This window comes from Chiloscyllium punctatum, chromosome 38, assembly GCF_047496795.1.
Source record: "Chiloscyllium punctatum isolate Juve2018m chromosome 38, sChiPun1.3, whole genome shotgun sequence".
NCBI lineage: Eukaryota > Metazoa > Chordata > Chondrichthyes > Orectolobiformes > Hemiscylliidae > Chiloscyllium > Chiloscyllium punctatum.
Genome location: NC_092776.1, coordinates 43,706,743 through 43,725,401, shown reverse-complemented (window position 1 = coordinate 43,725,401; position 18,659 = coordinate 43,706,743). Strand labels below are relative to the sequence as shown.

The 18,659-nt window shown below is 41.9% G+C and overlaps 1 protein-coding gene across 2 annotated transcripts in view; it reads left to right on the top strand.

Moving 5' to 3' along the window:
• The first annotated feature begins 4,016 nt into the window (after window positions 1-4,016).
• ide (insulin-degrading enzyme) overlaps window positions 4,017-18,659 on the top strand; it is a 125,369-nt gene continuing 110,726 nt past the window's right edge. The window contains exons 1-3 of one of the 2 annotated variants that reach the window (XM_072557734.1): window positions 4,017-4,443; window positions 14,133-14,317; window positions 16,563-16,770. In XM_072557734.1, coding sequence (XP_072413835.1) covers window positions 14,158-14,317; window positions 16,563-16,770 — 368 coding nt within the window. In that variant the 5' untranslated portion in view covers window positions 4,017-4,443; window positions 14,133-14,157. Of the gene's footprint in view, window positions 4,444-4,498; window positions 4,625-14,132; window positions 14,318-16,562; window positions 16,771-18,659 lie in introns of those variants that run through there. The other variant, XM_072557733.1, reaches the window with a different exon arrangement.

The window sequence follows — 18,659 nt, the reverse complement described above, 5'->3', positions numbered from 1 at the left end:
TAGTGATCACAATGTGAACATAAAAAGGACAAAGTGTACTTTCCTGAAATCCAAGAAAGCACACTTTGGCCTGAAAAGCAATAAAAAGCTACGGCAAGTGAAAGAAAAGTTAGAGACTGGAATCAATGCCCAAATTAAAAAATGTGGCTGAGTTTATATATTTTTCTCATCATACTCCAGTGATCTTTTGCCTGAGCTTGCAACAATGCTAGCTGTACAACATGAGTTGTTAAAGCAAGAAATGCAGTACCTCTAAGAATAATCTCATCACATCTCAGTTTTAAATGAGTTTCCCCTTATTTTTGATTCATCTGTTGAAGAGTTTGTACAGAGTTTGTATTGTGAAATGAGAAATAAAATATTACAAATCAAACTAAACCAAGAGCAAGACTTATACATAAAAGATAATACTAGAAAAAGTAAGGCTGTTAAACTGGCTGAGTTTATGAACTGCAAATTTATCCTGTACCTGCAAATGGAAATTTTATTTGGGCTGGAGGGTATTTGGTCATATAAGTAACTTGAGAGGAACACCCAGCAAAAAATGCATTGCTCTTCCTTAGTTGTGTTAAAGCAACAACGGTTTAGATCTTATGATCAACAGTAAAGCAGAGATGAAGCACTAGCTTCCAAGCTCATGCTTCCAATTAAGCTTGTTGGACTATATCCTGGTGTTGTGTTATTTTTAACTTTGTGCATCACTGACTATATTTAAGTTTAAATTTTTACCTTTTTGGGGAGATTTACAAGAGCTGAACTAAGGGTGGGTGTACTAGTTGGGGGGGGGGGGGGGAGTCGTGGGGAGAGCGGGGTGGGGTGGAATGGGAGGAAGTGCTACAGTATTTTGGCATTCTTCTTAATTTACAAGGCCATGGTCCTGAGTAGGAATTATTCCTGCTTGGAGCAGGACCGGCACTGAATTTTATTATTTATCTCAGTCAAATTTATTGCCTTCAACTCAAATAATGAGGCAATTATTCTGTCGGTATAGTTTAGGTCAGTTAGCTAGATGGCTGGTTTGCATGCAGAGGGACATCAATAGCATGGGATTCGATTCCTGTACCGGCTGAGGTTACTGTGAAGATCCCACTTTTCTCACTTCGTCCCTTGCCCGAGTGGTTAAAGTGTCAGGTTAAACTCAGCACCAATTGTCTGTCTCTCTCTCTTTAATGAGAGAGTAACCCTATGTTCCTCTGAGCTATGGCAATTTTAGTTTATCTGCATGAGTCCATACTTGTTATGATTTGAGAAAATAGCATCTAGCGAATATGCAACAATTTGCTCAATGAAAAATGATGGCAGACATGTCAGCTAAGTAAGCTGCTTTCAAGTGGCAATGGAGTGATGTTATACTGTAGTTGTAACGATCTGTGAGGCTATTGCTCGGATAAAAGTTTGAATGCTTCTTTCTTATGTTTGTAATGTCATTATTACAATAATTCCAGTAGTCTAGTATAATATAGTTCTTGTATTTTGCTTTAGTTAATTAATTTGATGTTAGAACATAAGAACTAGGAGCAGGAGTAGGCCATCTGGCCCTTTGAGCCTGCTCCGCCATTCAACAGGATCATGGCTGATCCTTTCGTAACCTCGGCTCCACTTACGCCCCTTCTCACCATAATCCTACATCCTTTACTGTTCAAAAAAATGATCAATCTTAGCTTTAAAAATATTTTCTACGGAAGCCTTAACCACTTCACTGGGCAGGCAATTCCTTAGATTCACAACCCTCTGGGTGGAGAAGTTCCTTTCAAATTCAGTCCTAAATCTGCTTCCCCTAACTATGAGGCAATGCCCTCTTGTCCTAGTTTCATACGCCAGTGAGAATATCCTCTCTACTTCTGTCTTATCTATTCCCTTCATAACTTTACATGTTTCTATAAGATCCACCCTCATTTTTCTAACTTCCAATGAATATAATTCCAGTCTACTCAGTCTCTCCTCATAAGCCAATTCCCTCAACTCCTCTGCACCCCTTCTAGTGCCAGTACTTTCTTTCTCAAGAAAGGAGACCAAAACTGAACGTAGTACTCCAGGTGTGGCCTCACCAGCACCCTATACAGCTGCAACATAACCTCCCTGCTTTTAAAGTCAATCCTTCCTTTTTTTTTTAAGATTAGATTCCCTACAGTGTGGAAACAGGCCCTTCGGCCCAACAAGTCCACACCGACCCTCCGAAGAGTAACCCACCCAGATCCATTTCCCTCTGACTAACGCATCTAGTACTATGGGCAATTTAGCACGGCCAATTCACCTGATCTGCACATCTTTGGACTGTGGAAGGAAACTGAGCACCCAGAGAAAACCCACACAGACATGGGGAGAATGTGCAAACTCCACACAGACAGCCGCCCAAAGCTGGAATCAAACCTGGGACCCTGGTACTGTGAGGCAGCAATGCTAGCCACTGTGCCACCCCCTTTAGTAATGAAGAGCAAAATTCAGTTTGCATTCTGAATTACCTGTTGCACCTGCAGACCAACCTTCTGTGATTCATGCACAAGGACACCCAGGTCCCTTTGCGCAGCGGCATGTTGCAATTTCTTACCATTCAAGTAACAGTCCTTTTTACTGTTATTTCTATTGAATATTGAATAAATGATTTCACATTTATTAATGTTGTATTCCATCTGCCAGACCTTTGCCTATTCACTTAAACCATTTATGTCCCTTTGCAACATTTCACAGTCCTCTACATACCTTTCTCTGCCACTCATCTTAGTATCATCCACAAACTTTGACAAACTACACATGGTCCCCAACTCCAAATCATCTATGTAAATTGTGAATAATTGCGGTCCTGACACTGATCCCTGAAGCACACCACTAGTTGGTGTTTGCCAACCAGAATAACACTCATTTTTATTCCCTATCATTGCTTCCTGTTGGTTAACCAATCTTCTACCCATGCTAATACATTGCCCGTAACACCTTGCGTCTTTATCTCATGCAGCAGCCTTGTTGAATGCCTTTTGGAAATTTAGATCCACCATATCTACTGGGTCCCTATTATCCACCGTGTTCGTAATATCTTCATAGAATACCAATAGATTAGCTAGTTAAGCATGATCTGCCCTTCATGAACCCGTGTTGCGTCTGCCTAATGGGACATTTTCTATCTAGATGCCTTGCTATTTCTTTAGACTCAAACGTATTCCCCACTACAGAAGTTAAGCTAACCGGTCTGTAATTCCCCATCATTTGTTTACCTCCCTTTTTAAATAGTGGCCTCATATTTGCTGTTTTCCAATCTGCTGGAACTATCCCAGAGTCCTGGAAGTTTGGAAAATTACCACAAGTACACTTGCTATTTCTCCTCCCCATCTCTTTTAGCATGCTGGGATGCATCCCACCAGGGCCAGGAGACTAGTCGACCCTTCGCTCCATTAGCTTGCCCAATACTACCTCTTTCGTGATGATGATTATTTTGAAGAGCTCACCTACCTTCATCTCATTTAATTACTCGCATGTTATTCATGTCCTCTATTGTGAAGACCAACACAAAATACCTATTAAATGCCTCGGCCATTTCCTCATGTCCCATTACTAAATCCCTTCTCTAAAGGGCCAATGTTTACTTTAGCCAGTGTTTCCTTTTTATATATTTATAGAAACTTTTGCTGTCTTTATACTCTGACCAATTTTTTTTCTCAATCTATCTTTTCTTTATAGCTCGTTTTGTGGTTTTCTGTTGACCTTTAAAGCTTTCCCAATGTTCTAGATATACTCTTCGACTGACCTCCATGTTAAAAAAGACTAAAATTAGTGTCTATCAAGCCAGGTTTTACTGTGACATCTGACTTGTTCAGTATTACCATCAGGTAGGAAACATAATTTAAATAACCGAGTGCAACTTCTGAGATAAGTACTGGACGATTCACCAAAGTTTTCACAGTAAGTCCGGCAGGTTTCAGCCAAACCAAAAATCTAGGATTTCACTATGCAGCCCCTGTATGCTTGCACGCTTTTCAGCATTCACTGCAAAATCCAGATTATTTGAATTGCGAAACATTGGGACACAGTGACCGTGGTATCAAGGAGCCGAATGGACGGCAACACACGGCAGAGGCTGTAATCGGCCCAACTGATGAGTTGGTGTCCACAGTGTGTGGTTGGAAGAGGCATCAGTGTTAAACTCTTGCAGCAGTGATATGGTGTTATTTCTGGTGACCTTAATTCTAAGAGAATGAAACAAAGATTCTACGGTGATGACATCAGCAATGAGCCGCATATAAGGCGGTGATATCAGCTGGATTGTGATGTCATAGACGGTGAGGGGCGATATTACCGGTTATTATCGCAGGTGCTTACGGTTCAGCGGCCGCTCCCTGAGCCTCGGCGGCGAGCCCGAGCCGGTATCCTCCCTCCGCCTACCCGTGCGCGGACACTCAGGAGCCGCCAACCGAGTGACAGCCGCTCCGGAGACACGCTGACAGGGTTGAAGTGAGTACGATCCCGGCGCCTCGGACCGTGCAGAGTTTGAGGAGAGACCCCCCCCCCTCCCCGCGGCCGCCCGCATCTGTCCCGGGAGCGGTTCTCCACCCCCCCCTTCTCCTCGGTTGGAGCGGGCGGACATGCAGTGCGTGGGGCGCCTGCTGCGGCTCTGCTATTCCCGGCGCCAGCGGTAAGTCTGGGGCCCGTGTGGAGTGAGAGCGCGGCCCCGGCTTAAGGGCGGTAATGGATGGCCGGCCTCGCGCTTGGCCCTCTTCGCCCAAAAAACCAACGGCCGCCGCTGCTCCACGGCTAGGCCCGGCCCGGGGTAGGTCGAGGCCTGTGGCCGCGCCACGAGGTGCCGAGTCATGTCTCGGGGTGAAGGTCATTCTGTTGTGTGCAATAGTTGGGCACCTCCCGGTGAGGTAAAGAGACACTTGGTCTCCGCCAGTAACACACGGCTCTGGGTATTTGGGCACTTGCCGGAGAAGCGGCGATAAACGGAGCCGGTTTGGAGCTGGCCGCGGGTTGTCCTTCCGGGAGAGTACCGAGGATTACAAACTTCTGAACTGTGTGCAACATGTTTTAGGAGCACCGTTCCCCGGGGCCAGAGAGTGCTCGGGGATGGGCACTTCTCTCCAGTGTTACACCTACCAGCTAACTTATTTAAACAGTTAGATGGATTCTAACAATTATTTTAATCGGTGATTCGCTCCCTGAGATTAGTCAACCTCTCCTCCATTCAATCATGCACTTCACTGTGGTCGCAACAAGATTCAGTAGAAACTGTGATATTTGAATGTTTGAGGAAACAGGATTAAGTTTTGAGAGGTCTGTACAATTTTAAAGAAGATTACAACACAGGCCATTTATAACATCTGCTTCATAAGAACGATCCGTAACTCTTGCTGAAGCAATATAACAGCCTTGAAGCCTCCCCTTCGCTTCACTTTTTTTATTTTGTGTTGCTTTAACTTTGCTTTCACTACTCTCTTTGGCAAAGCATCAGCTGCAACAATACATTTATCTTTAATATCAGTTATTGATATTTCCTTATTGCTGAATAGTGCGAGATTCAGCTATCAATTCACTCCACATCCTTTTTTTTCTGAGCATCTGTTTGTCATATGTTATAAAAGTTATCAAAGAAAACTATGAATAAATCATTTTATTAGTGTCTTTTTATCACAAATTTTAAGAGGAGTCAGTTTTTTTTTGTCTCCAGTTTCCTGAACAGTCTGATTTTGAAAGATCTCAAACTATTTTACCAGCAGATGCCAGGCTGAGTGATCTGCCTTGGCCTGTGAATGGAATGTAATTTTCATTTTCTTAGTCTGTTTCTTAATCTGCTGTACTGCTACAGAGGAATTGGCATGCTGTTAAGGATTGAATCCAGGTTCCCTAATGTATAGATACAGTTTTATTTGTGTTCGCATACCCAGAAATGAGTTTTTGGTTAGAAGGCCATTTCAAATTGTGTGGTAGAGAATTATGTACCCTGTGTAGTTGTACATTTTCACTATCTGATGCAAAATCCACCAGAGAAAGGATTAGTTGAAAGATGGAACAGGATATTTTAGTGAACTGCATTTAGAGTCATACAGATGTATAGTATGGAAACAGACCCTTCGGTCCAACTCTTCCATGCTGACCAGAAATCCCAACCCAATCTAGTCCCACCTGCCAGCTCTTGGCCCATATCCCTCCAAACCCATCCTATTCATATACCCATCCAGATGCCTTTTAAATGTTGCAATTGTACTTGTCTCCACAGCTTCCTCTGGCAGCTCATTCCATACACGTACCACCCTCTGTGTGAGGAAGCTGCTTTTATATCTCTTTTATATCTTTTCCCCTCTCACCCTAAACCTATGCCCTCTAGTTCTGGACTCCCTGACCCCAGGGAAAAGACTTTGTATATTTCTCTTATCCATGCCCCTCATGATTTTATAAACCTCTCTAAGGTCACGCCCTCAGCCTCCGACGCTCCAGGGAAAACAGCCCCAGCCTATTCAGCCTTTCTCTATAGCTCAAATCCTTCAACCCTGGCAACATCCTTGTAAATCTTTTCTGAACCCTTTCAAGTTTCACAACATCTTTGCGATAGGAAGGAGACCAGAATTGCACACAGTATTCCAACAGTGGCCTAACCAATGCCCTGTACAGCCGCAACATGACCTCCCAACTCCTGTACTTAGTACTCTGATCGATAAAGGAAAGCATACCAAACACCACCTTCACTATCCTAGCTACCTATGACTCCACTTTCAAGGAGCTATGAACCTGCAGTCCAAGGTCTCTTTGTTCAGCAACACTCCCTAGGACCTTATCATTAGGTGTATAATTCTGCTAAGATTTGCTTTCCCAAAATGCAGCACCTCATATTTACCTAGATTAAATTCCTTCTGCCACTTCTTAGCCCATTGGCCCATCTGATCACGATCCTGTTGTAATCTAAGGTGACCTACACCACTGTCCACTACACCTCCAATTTTGGTGTCATCTGCAAACTTACTAACTGTACCTCTTATGCTCACATTCAAATCATTTATATAAACAATAAAAAGTAGAGAATCCAGCACCGATCCCTGTGGCACTCCACTGGTCACAGGCCTCCAGTCTGAAAAACAATCCACCATCTCCCTCTGTTTTATACCTTTTTAGCCAGTTCTGTATCCAAATGGCTAGTTCTCCCTGTATTCCATGAGATCTAACCTTGCTGATCAGTCTCCCATGGGGAACCTTGTCGAATGCCTTTCTGAAGTCCATGTAGATCGAATCTACTGCTCTGCCCTCATCAATCTTCTTTGTTACTTCTTCAAAAAACTCAATCAAGTTTGTGAGACATGATTCCCCACGCACGAAGCCATATTGATTAGGGATAATCAGTCCTTGCCTTTCCAAATACATGTCCATCCTATCCCTCTGGATTCCTTCCAACAACTTGCCCACCACTGAAGTCAGGCTCACTGGTCTATAGTTCCCTGGCTTGTCCTTACCACCTTTCTTAAACAATGGCACCACATTAGCCAACCTCCAGTTTTCCAGCACCTCACCTGTGACTATCGATGATACAAGTATCTCAGCAAGAGGCCCAGCAATTACTTCTCTAGCTTCCCACAGAGTTCTAGGGTATACCTGATCAGGACCTGGGGATTTATCCACTTTTATGCATTTCAATCATCCAGCACTTCCTCCCCTATGTTATGGACATTTTTCGAGATGTCACCATCTATTTCCCTACGTTCTATATTTTCCATATCCTTTTCCATAGTAAATACTGGTGCAAAATACTCGTTTAGTATCTGCCCCTTCTCCTGTGGCTCCACGCAAAGGCCTGATCTTTGCGGGACCCTACTCTCTCCCTAGTTACCCTTTTGTCCTTAAATGTATTTGTAAAATCCTTTTGGATTCTCCTTAACTCTATTTGCCAATGTTATCTCATGACCCCTTCTTGTTCTCCTAATTTCTCTCAAGTCTACTCCTATCTTCTAAGGAGTTGCTCGATCTATCCTGTCTATACCTGACATATGCTTCCTTCTTTTTCTACACCAAACCCTCTATTTCTTTAGTCACCCAGCATTCCCTATACCTCCCAGCCTTTTCTTTCATCCTATCAGGAATATACTTTGTCTGAACTCTCGTTATTTCATTTCTGAAGGCTTCCCATTTTCCAGCTGTCCCTTTGAGCGCAGATGTTTGCAGGTAATCAGCTTTTGAAAGTTCTTGCCTAATACTGTCAAAATTGGCCTTTCTCCAATTTAGAACGTCAACATTTCGATCTGGTCTATCCTTTCCACCACTATCTTAAAGCTAACAGAATTATGGAGGCTGGCCCCAAAATGCTCCCTAACTGACACCTGCCTTATTTCCCGAGAGTAGATCAAGTTTTGCACCTTCTCTAGTAGATACATCCACATACTGAATCAGAAAATGTTCTTGTACACACTTAACAAACTCTTCTCCATCTAAACCCTTAACACTATGGCAGTCCCAACCTATGTTTGGAAAATTAAAATCCCCTACCATAGCCACCCTATTATTCTTACAGATAGCTAAGATCTCCATACAAATTTGTTTCTCAATTTCCCTCTGACTATTGGGGGGTCTATAATACAAATATCCGGGAATATCCTCCTTCAGCAAAGATGTAATGCTATCCCTTTATCAAAAATGCCACTCCCCCTCCTCTCTTGCCTCCCTTTCTATCCTTCTTGTAGCATTTGTATCCTGAAACATTAAGCTGCCAGTCCTGTCCATCCCTGAGCCATATTTCTGTAATTGCTATGCTATCCCAGTCACATGTTCCTAACTATGCCCTGAGTTCATCTGCCTTCCCTGTTTGGCCCCTTGCATTGAAATAAATGTAGTTTAATTTATCAGTTCCACTTTGCTTTGTGCTTTGTCCCTGGCTGCCCTGACTGTTTGACTTGCCTTTGTTCTCAACTGTACCAGTCTCAGATTGAAATCTTTCCTCCATATCTCCCTGAGTTCCCCCTCTTTTCCACCCTCCCCACCCACTAGTTTAAATCCTCCTGCGCAGCTCTAGCAAATTTCCCTGCCAGTATATTAGTCCCCTTCCAATTTAGGTGCAATCCGTCCTCCTTGTACAGGTCACTTCTACCCCAAAACAGGTTCCAATGATCCAAAAACATGAATCCTTCACCCATACACCAGCTCCTCAGCCATGCATTCATCTGCTCTATTCTCCTATTCCCGCCCTCCCTAGCTTGTGCACCGGAAGTAATCCAGATGTTACTACTGTCGAGGACCTCCTTTTTTAAATTCCTGCCTAAATCTCTGTAATTTCCCTTCAGAATCTCAACCTTTTCCCTTCGTTTATCGTTAGTTCCAATGTGTACAATGATCTCCAGCTGGTCCCTCTTCCCCCTTGAGAACATTCTGCACCCTGTCTGAGACATCCTTGATCCTGGCACCAGGGAAGCAATACACCATTCTGATTTTTCGGTGCTGGCCACAGAAACATTTGGCTGTACCTCAGATTACAGTCCCCTAACACAACTAATTGCTTGGAACCCAACGTACCTCTCATTGCATTAGAGCCAGTCTCAATATCAGAAACTTGGCTGTTCGTGCTACATACTCCTAAGTGTCCATCTCTCCCTACACTTTCCAAAACACAATACTTGTTTGAAATAAGGATAGCCACAGAAGACACCTGCACTACCTGCCTACCTCTCTTACCTTTCCTGGAGTTAACCCATCAGAAACAAATCCTGAGACAGAGAGGGAGCAAGGAAAAAGGAAACTTAAGAAAACTCCAAGCCCCAGAGAAAAGACATTGAATCAGAGAAGAGGGGCGGCATGGTCGCTCAGTGGTTAGCACTGCAGCCTCACAGCGCCAGGCACCCGGGTTCGATTCCTGCCTCTGGCAGCTGTCTGTGTAGAGTTTGCACGTTCTCCCCGTGTCTGCGTGGGTTTCCTCCGGGTGCTCTGGTTTCCTCCCACAGTCCAAAGATATGCAGGTGTTCAGAGTGTTGCTTGGATTAGTCATGGGTAAATGTAGAGGAATGGGTGGGTTTTTCTTCGGAGTGTCGGTGTGGACTTGTTGGGCCAAAGGGCCTGTTGCCACAGTGTAGGGAATCTAATGTAAAAAAAATGAATCGATTAACTGAATATTCAATTATCTGAATTAAATAATGCCTGCCCAACTCGCTTGGATAATTGAGGTTCCTCTGTATACTTGAGCTATAATAGGTTTTTACAGAGTCAATATACTTCAGATTCCAGTATCTGCAGTAATTTACTCCTGCTTCATAATGAAGCAGAACATATACAAATGTCACAGCGTTGACATCGGGAGCTATTTCAACTTCGTACCAGCAGTGAACTTGTGCTTTGTTCAAGTTGAACTTCTTGAATATTTGAATCTCAAGTTGCCACCAGCGTTTTTTTTGAATAAGTGTACAACCCATATAATGTTTTTAGTTTTATAATTTCACTTTGCTGTAGATATAGAAAATGATTATCCTGACTGGTCTTTTAGATTCATTTTACAATAAAGCTTTTTGCTGTGGTTCAAGAAGAGATTATGTCACTGCCTTCTCGAGGGCTGGGCAACTACTGTCTGCTTTGGCATTGATATCTGTTCTCAGCTACTATTTGTTGTACAGAATCCAATTTTAAGTGCAGATGGAAATTGAGAATAAAAATAAAAACTGATCAATTCAGGAAAAATCTGCCAATTCTTCCTGACCTGAGCTTCTCTCCACTTGAGCAATCCTTTTGGTATCTTCCTGAGGTCTGCTGCGAAACTATCTTTATCAACAACATGACCAGTTTTTCTATCATGTAAAAACTTTTTAATCGTGTCCTCTAGATTTAAGCCTCAATCATTGCTATAAACCACAAGAGGTAAGGAACCTAACACTAACCCTCACTGGGGGGGGAAGGAAGAGAGAGAGATTGGGGGAAGCCTTGAATAAGAACACCTGTCACCAGCACACTTTGCTTCCTACCACTGATCCAATTTTGGATCATTGGATCCTGTGGGTTTTCACTTTCTGACTGGTTTGTCAAGTGGAAAAGGAACATTGGAACAGGAGTAGGCCATTCAGCCTGTTCAGTCTGCTTCACCATCTAGTACAATGACGGCTGATTAAACGCTTCAATACCTTTAACCCACTTGATTCGCATAACCCTTTACACCATTGATAATCAAAAAAATTATCAAACTCTGCTTTAAATATACACACTTAAATTTCCATGGTAAATTCCAAAGATTCATCACTCTCAGTAAACAGATTTCTCCTCCTATTGTCCTAATTGATAACCCTCTTATTTTTAAATAGTGCCCCCTCCCCAACCCTGTCTATCCTTTTAAAGTCATTTCTAGGCTTCAATGGGAATCGCTTCTCATTCTTAGAAACTCTAGCTAATATGGACAAGTTCACGTAAGCTTTTCGGACAGTCTAAGAGTAAGTCTGAACTGTTGTTGCACACACTCTCTGGCAAAAGTTTTTTTTTGAGATAAGGAGACCAAAACTGCAAGTTACACCTGGTGTGGTCTATCCAAGCTCTTCTGCAACTGAAGCAAGACTTTGCTACTCCTGTTGTGACTGTGCTTGCAAAAAAAAAGCTAACGTTCAAGAGTCTTCTAATAGCTTACTACACCTGAATTGTAACACCCAGTGATCCACTGAAAAAGATAGTCCAGTCCCTTCTCATGTTTACACTTTCCAACTTCTCTCTTTGAGAAATGTTATGCACATCTGTTCCTTCTACCTTACATTTTTCCATATTATATTTCATCTGCCTTGTTCTTGCCTAATCACCTAAGCCTGTCCAAATTCCCCCAAGAAACATTTTCCATCTTCCTCAGCACAGACCTGCTTAGCTTTATATCATCTGCAAATTTGGAAATATTATATTGGTCCACAAGATCGAATTATTGAGATACAGGCAGTTACTGGGTTGTGAATGGATTCTGTTCTGGAGTCTGTTTGTGAGTCTTTGTCTCCAAATTGAAACACATTGGAAAGTGTAAGCACAAGAAATGTTTGAGTGTGGGTATTTTTAAAAACTAAATCAAGTATGGGATCATATTAATAAATACTAACATTTGTAAGTCTGTTGATTTAAATCAGGAACGACTTGTATATTAAATAAAGCTGGGTATGAACTAATGATTCTTGTAATACCCTACTAGTCGCATTGTGAAAACTTGAGAATGACCCATTTATTTCTGCTCTGTCCCTGTATGTTAGCCAATTGTTTAATCAGTGCTAATACATTACCAGGTGTACCGTGTATTTTAATTTTCCTGACCAATCTTGTGGGAGTCCTTGTCCAAAGTCTTCTGCAAAATCTAAATATATTCCATTAATTCCTCTCGACAGTTTTGTTAATAACATCTTCATGGACTCAGAGATCTACAGCACAGCAAAAGGCCCTTTGACCTCATTGATCTGCACTCGATTTAAAAAACAACCACCACCTATTCTAATCCCATTTTCCAGCACTTGGCCCATAGTCTTGTATGCCTTGGTGTCATAGTACCATAGTACTTGTTCTTAAATGTTGTGAGGATTGCAGCATCTACCACCCTTTTTTGGCAGAGTTCCACATTCCAGTCATTGGAATCTGGTGAAAACCAAATCCTCACATCTCCAAACCTCCAGCCCTTTCCCTTTTAATGATATGTCTCCTAGTCATTGATCCCTCCTACATGGAAAAAGGTTTCTTCCTGTCTTTGTCCCCTCATAATTTTACACATCTCCGTTATGTCCCCTGCCCCCCGCCCCCCCCCCGCCAGCCTTCTCTGCTGCAAGAGAAACAGCCCTGTTTTCGTAGAATCCCTATAGTGGTGAAACAGGCCATTCAGCCCAACAAGTCCGCACCCACCCTCTGAAGAGTAACCTACCCGGACCCATTCCTCGACTGTATTACTCTACCCTGACTAATGCACCTAACCTACACATCCCTGATCACTCTAGGCAATTTAGCATGGCCAATTCACTTAACCTGCACATCTTTGGATTGTGGGAGGAAACCAACATAGACAAGGAGAGAATATGAAAATGCTGCAAAGATAGTCGTCTGAGGCTGGATCAAACTCTAGTCCCTGGCACTGAGGCAACAGTGCTAACCAATGAGCCACCATGCTGCCCTATTCTAGCTAACCTCTCTTCATAACTAAAACTCTAATATTTTGGAAAAACAATTTTGAATTTAAATAGGTTAGTTGTGAGGGTATGAAAGTGGACCCAGTGAAAGTGAGCTTGCAAGGACATCCAAGGACGTTTTCATAGAGGCAAAAGTATTTTTATAGTTTTGTTTGAGGTGCAAGTCAACAATGATAAATATGTTATTGCAACCAGTACCATTCTGATTTGATGTTCATGCAACTGTTGTTGCAGTGGTGAAATGTGTTAAGAAACCTTACTTTTCCCTTCCTAGCCCGTGGCTCCGATCTTCCCAAAGTGAGAATCAAGATTCTCAGTGGGGGCAGAAGCTGAAAGTTTTGGCTTGAGCTCCAAGAAAGTGATGAACGCCATGTGGCTGTCTGATTGACTTAACAGCTGCCCTCCCACATTAGCAGACAAGCCCCTTCAACATTTCCAGTCCTCCTTTGCCTCCGCTGCTGCTGCTGCTGCCGCTGCCGCTGCCACCTCCTACAAATACATCCCCACTTTTACTGAGCGATCTTGACTATGACTATCAAGCCTTGAAGTGATATTATATTGGAGCAAAGTTTGGGAAATGCAGCTGATAGATGATGTGCCACACTGGCAAAGACTAAACCTGACTGGGAATCAGTCTGGGATCTTTACAGTGTCGACCCACCTATTGCTTTTACAGGGAAGTATTGGGAGAGTTTGTCTTGTTTGACCAAACATTTTCTTACTCAAGAACTTTGAAAACTCACTGGTTGTCCCTTAATTGTTGCATTTGTGAGCAATTGCTTGCTTGACATTGATCTTTTATTATTGCAGCAATGTACAATTTGATATTTGTCTCTTTGTCATTTCAGATGGCTTTCTTAGATCAAAAGAGCATTTGGTGGAAATTTAATACAAATTGTCTTGGAGTTGCATCCAATAACCTGTCTACAGATGACAGCACTTTCAATTTGAGATGCTATTCAGGAGTTCTACTTATGTTTACATTAACGCTGATCGCTTACTTGAAGCAGAAATGTAGTAATATGTTATATTTACTGAAATGTCTCCCATTTGCAGCCTGCAGCCAACAAGAAACCTGAGAATGAATAACCCTTCCATCAAGAGAATAGTGACCAATGTTATCAAATCTCCTGAGGATAAACGTGAATATCGTGGATTGGAACTCTCTAATGACATTCGTGTGTTACTCATTCATGATCCCACTACTGACAAGTCTTCTGCAGCCCTGGATGTTCACATTGGTACTAATATCAGTTAAAATATTAATTGTTCTTCTGTGTATCCTTTGTGAAATGTGTTTTCAGTAAACAATCTTGTGATTGTTACTGCTTACACAGTGGTTCAGCGGTTAGCACTGCTGCCTGTCTGTGCCAGCGACCTGGGTTTAATTCCAGCCTTGCAGTGGTCTGTGTGGAGTTTGCACGGTCTTCCCATATCTGCATGGGTTTTCTGTCGGGTGTTACATTTTCCTCCCACAGTCCAAGGATGCGCAGATTAGGTGGATTGACAATATTAAATTGCCCCATAGTGTCCAGGGATATGCAGGCTGGGTAGATTATCCTTGGTAAATGGGATTGGGGCAGACTCAGTGGGTCGAATGGTCTCTATGTACACTGTGATCCTGTTCTGTTTTTAATTATTATCAAACTGGAACACACAAAAAAAAATGGGCATAGCCATATGAGTTTGTCTTATCCTTCAGACCAAAGCAATTTATTGTGCACAATAAATAGTTATGACCATGTTTTAGAAAAGCAGGAGGATGATGAGGTTATGACCTATGCATTCTTTTTAACACACGATAAACTAGTTAATCAATTATCATCCATTTTTGCCTGACTTTGAAAGCTTTCATATGATACCGGGGTTGATAAGTCAACTATTTTTGACTATTATCGTATCTAATCGGGACATTGAACTTACCATTTTAATTAGCGCAGTCACTTCTACTTAGATTTTTTAACTCCTGGTTCTTTTGCTGAAACTGCAAACTCTAATTTCATGAACATTCTTTGTGTATTGTGTTGCTGAGCACTCAGCCTTAGTTGAGCTGCAGTTCATTTCAGTTAAGCTGAAACCAGAGCCATTATCTTTGCTTCTGCCAAAAGCTTTAAACCTTTGTCAACAGTTCATCCTCTGGCCACTTTCTCAGGTTGAGCTCAGCTTTTCATCACCCCCGTGCCCTACCTGCTGCGCGTTGTGCTTTGGTTGCGTATCTCTGTCATGTCGATTGCTGACTTGGAGCTTTGCAGCAGCTACAGGTTGTTCTTTTTTGATGTACGTTGCTGAAATAATTATATCTGGCTGTTCAAATGCTGGCTAGCCATGTGTCATTCATGCTGTTTAGGTTTAAAGTGATTCCAAATTCTACACTCCATACTCTACCTGCACTGAGTTCTGCTCACTATATCTGCAATTGTCCATTTTGGCCTTTGGTTTAAGGCCCCCAACATAATTCAAAACCCTTTATTGGTTTGTATGCCTCTCTGATTCCTGTAAATGTCACCTGTCATAGAATCCTACAATGTAGAAAGAGACCATTCTGCCCATTGAGTCTGTGCTGACCCTCTGAAAAATGTCCCATCCCCTCCACCTATCTGTGTGACCCTGCTTTTACTGTGGCAATCCAGGTAGCCTGCACATCTGTAGAAACTTTAGGCAATTTAGTCTGACCACTTGGCGCAAATCACCCTTTCTTCCATCTTTTACCTTTTTATACATTTTTGTCTCCCTTTTGTCCCACCATTACTGGCTTTTTTTCCTGCTATTTAGGCAGTTTCTAGATTTCCTTATTTGAATATATAACAAATTTAGCAGAATATTCATAATTTCCTTGCTAGAATGTTAGAAAGAATATCTCTCAGAAGGAAAATGAGAATTCCCTGCAAGAGTTTGAGTGGTTCCAATTTGTTATTCAATTCTTTGGACCTAAAGTCCTTTTTTATTGCATTAAATAGTTATGCTCTCAAAGCAATTTTACTCCATTTAAAAATGGAAAATAAACTATTACAAAACAAATTTAAAGATTTTAAAAATCACAAGCCCTTGCTTGTTGTCTCTTGTTCCTTGTATGTACAGAGCTTGTGTCTTTCCCTGGACCTGTACTCCCTAAATTCCTATCAATTAAAGTTACTTAATTATCTTTTTTTAAAAAAAGATGATCCAACTGGCTGATATTTGACTTTTTCTTGCCATTCATTTGAATTAACAAACATTGACTATACTATTTCTACAAGTCAGCAAGTTTGTCTGGCAAGATATAAGGTTGTAATCATACAATTTAATTGTATTATTTTAAAAATGTCCTTTTTAACTGAGAGTGCTTTGAACATTGTTCCACACTTCCTATTGTGCATTTCCTATTGTATTTTTTTTTAAAATGTGCTCATTCATCGTTTTAATAAATATTTTTGAATGTTATAAGCAAAATGTTTAGGATTTAAGCACAACCTTTTAACTGTAGTTTTCCTATTTGTTTTGTTTTAGGCTCCTTGGCAGATCCCAAAGAGATACCTGGACTTGCCCATTTTTGTGAACATATGCTTTTCTTAGGAACTGAGAAGTATCCAAAGGAGAATGAGTACAGTCAGTTCCTCAGTGAACATGCTGGGAGCTCAAATGCATTTACCAGTGGGGAACATACCAACTACTATTTTGATGTATCAAACGAGCATTTGGAAGGTGCCCTGAATCGGTAATTGTCGACACACTAGTTAATTTCTTTGTTTTGTGTGTTCATCTGTCTGTTAGCAGCTGCACACTGTTGTTGCATTTCTTTCGCTTTATACCAGACCTCCTGTTTAGATGAAAAACCCCATTATGTGTGACCCTTCATATAGTTTGAGGAGTCGAACAGCTCATTTCAGTGTGCTTACTTGGGGAAGCTGACCTTTTTGTAATTGGATGTACTTATTTTGTTTTCATATCTTAACAGGTGTGAGTAACTTATGCAAAATTAATTTCCAATACTTTTCTGGCAGAGGGCTTTTGTACATTTGAGAACTTACTTACTTCTACTTCCTCCACTTCTAGCAAATTGTTTTGGCCTTTAAATAACAGCATTGGACATTAATTAAAATATAAAATTCTCAATCAAGTCACCTGTCCGGTAGTCTTTTGCTCCCCCCACCCCCAGCCTGGGTGAGTGGGACAGGCTTTAGCTGGGCTATTGCTGCCAGAATATGCCTGGCATGCACAGATTAGGGTGCACACATTATATAGTGGAATATTGGCTGAATTGAGAGTGTTAGGCATCCTCACCCTTGCTGGTCCATCTGATTTTACCTAGGAGAAAGTGAGGACTGCAGATGCTGGAGATCAGAGCTGAAAATGTGTTGCTGGAAAAGCGCAGCAGGTCAGGCAGCATCCAAGGAACAGGAGAATCAACGTTTCAGGCATGAGCTCTTCTGCCTCAGAGAAGAAGGGCTCATGCCCGAAACGTCGATTCTCTTGCTCCTTGGATGCTGCCTGACCTGCTGCGCTTTTCCAGCATCTGGTTTACCTCCATTGCATCTATTCTGGACAGAACTCGTGCCTTTGAATGCCTTTTGTATTACTCAAAATAATCAGATATTCAAAAACATTATAAAGAACTGACTGCAGTTAGAATTAATGTGATGGTTTTTTTTAAAATTAGATTCCCTACAGTGTGGAATCAGGCCCTTCGGCCCAAGAGGTCCACATCGACCCTCTGAAGAGTAACCCGCCCAGACCCATTTCCCTCTGACTAATGCTATTGGCAATTTAGTTTGGCCAATTCATCTGACCTGTACATCTTTGGATTGAGAGGAAACCCATGCAGACACTGGGAGAAAGTCACCTGAGGCAGGAATTGAACCCAGATCCCTGGCGCTGAGGCAGCAGTGCTGACCACTGAGCCACTGTGCTGCCCTATGCAACTGTGTGTTAGAGAAAAGTTGTGCATTGCAAACAGTGTTTAGTGTTGGCAATGTAATCATGTTACAGCTAACACAAATTTTAAAAGTTTTGTGCTTTAGAAACAGCATCCCTAATTTATCAAACAGGTTACAGTGGATTTACGTTGCCGAAATGCACATAATAGCAGAATGACCTCCTAGAAGATGTCAGGCAAAATATGTGCAGTCTCCTTGATAACTGTCTACAAAATCCCTGTAAAGCTGAATCCAGTATTGGGGTTTGGAGCTCAGCTAATGAATTTCAATGCATAGCTGCTTAAACAAGTCCAATAGAGTCAAATACATAGCACATTTTCAGTAGTGGCCTATTTTTCCACCGCTTCAGAATGCTCAGCAGATGGTTGGACTATTGATCAAAGAAAAGTTAACTCTCAGGATTCAAATGACATTGGAATTTAAGTACTGTTGAATGCAGTGAAGCAATTTTATCCCCAATGTTAAGCACGCTAATACCACTAGCCCTTCAATAATTCTGTGAGGTGAAAACAATGACTGCAGATGCTGAAAACCAAATACTGGATTAGTGGTGCTGGAAGAGCACAGCAGTTCAGGCAGCATCCAACGAGCAGCGAAATCGACGTTTCGGGCAAAAGTCCTGATGAAGGGCTTTTGTCCGAAACGTTGATTTCGCTGCTCGTTGGATGCT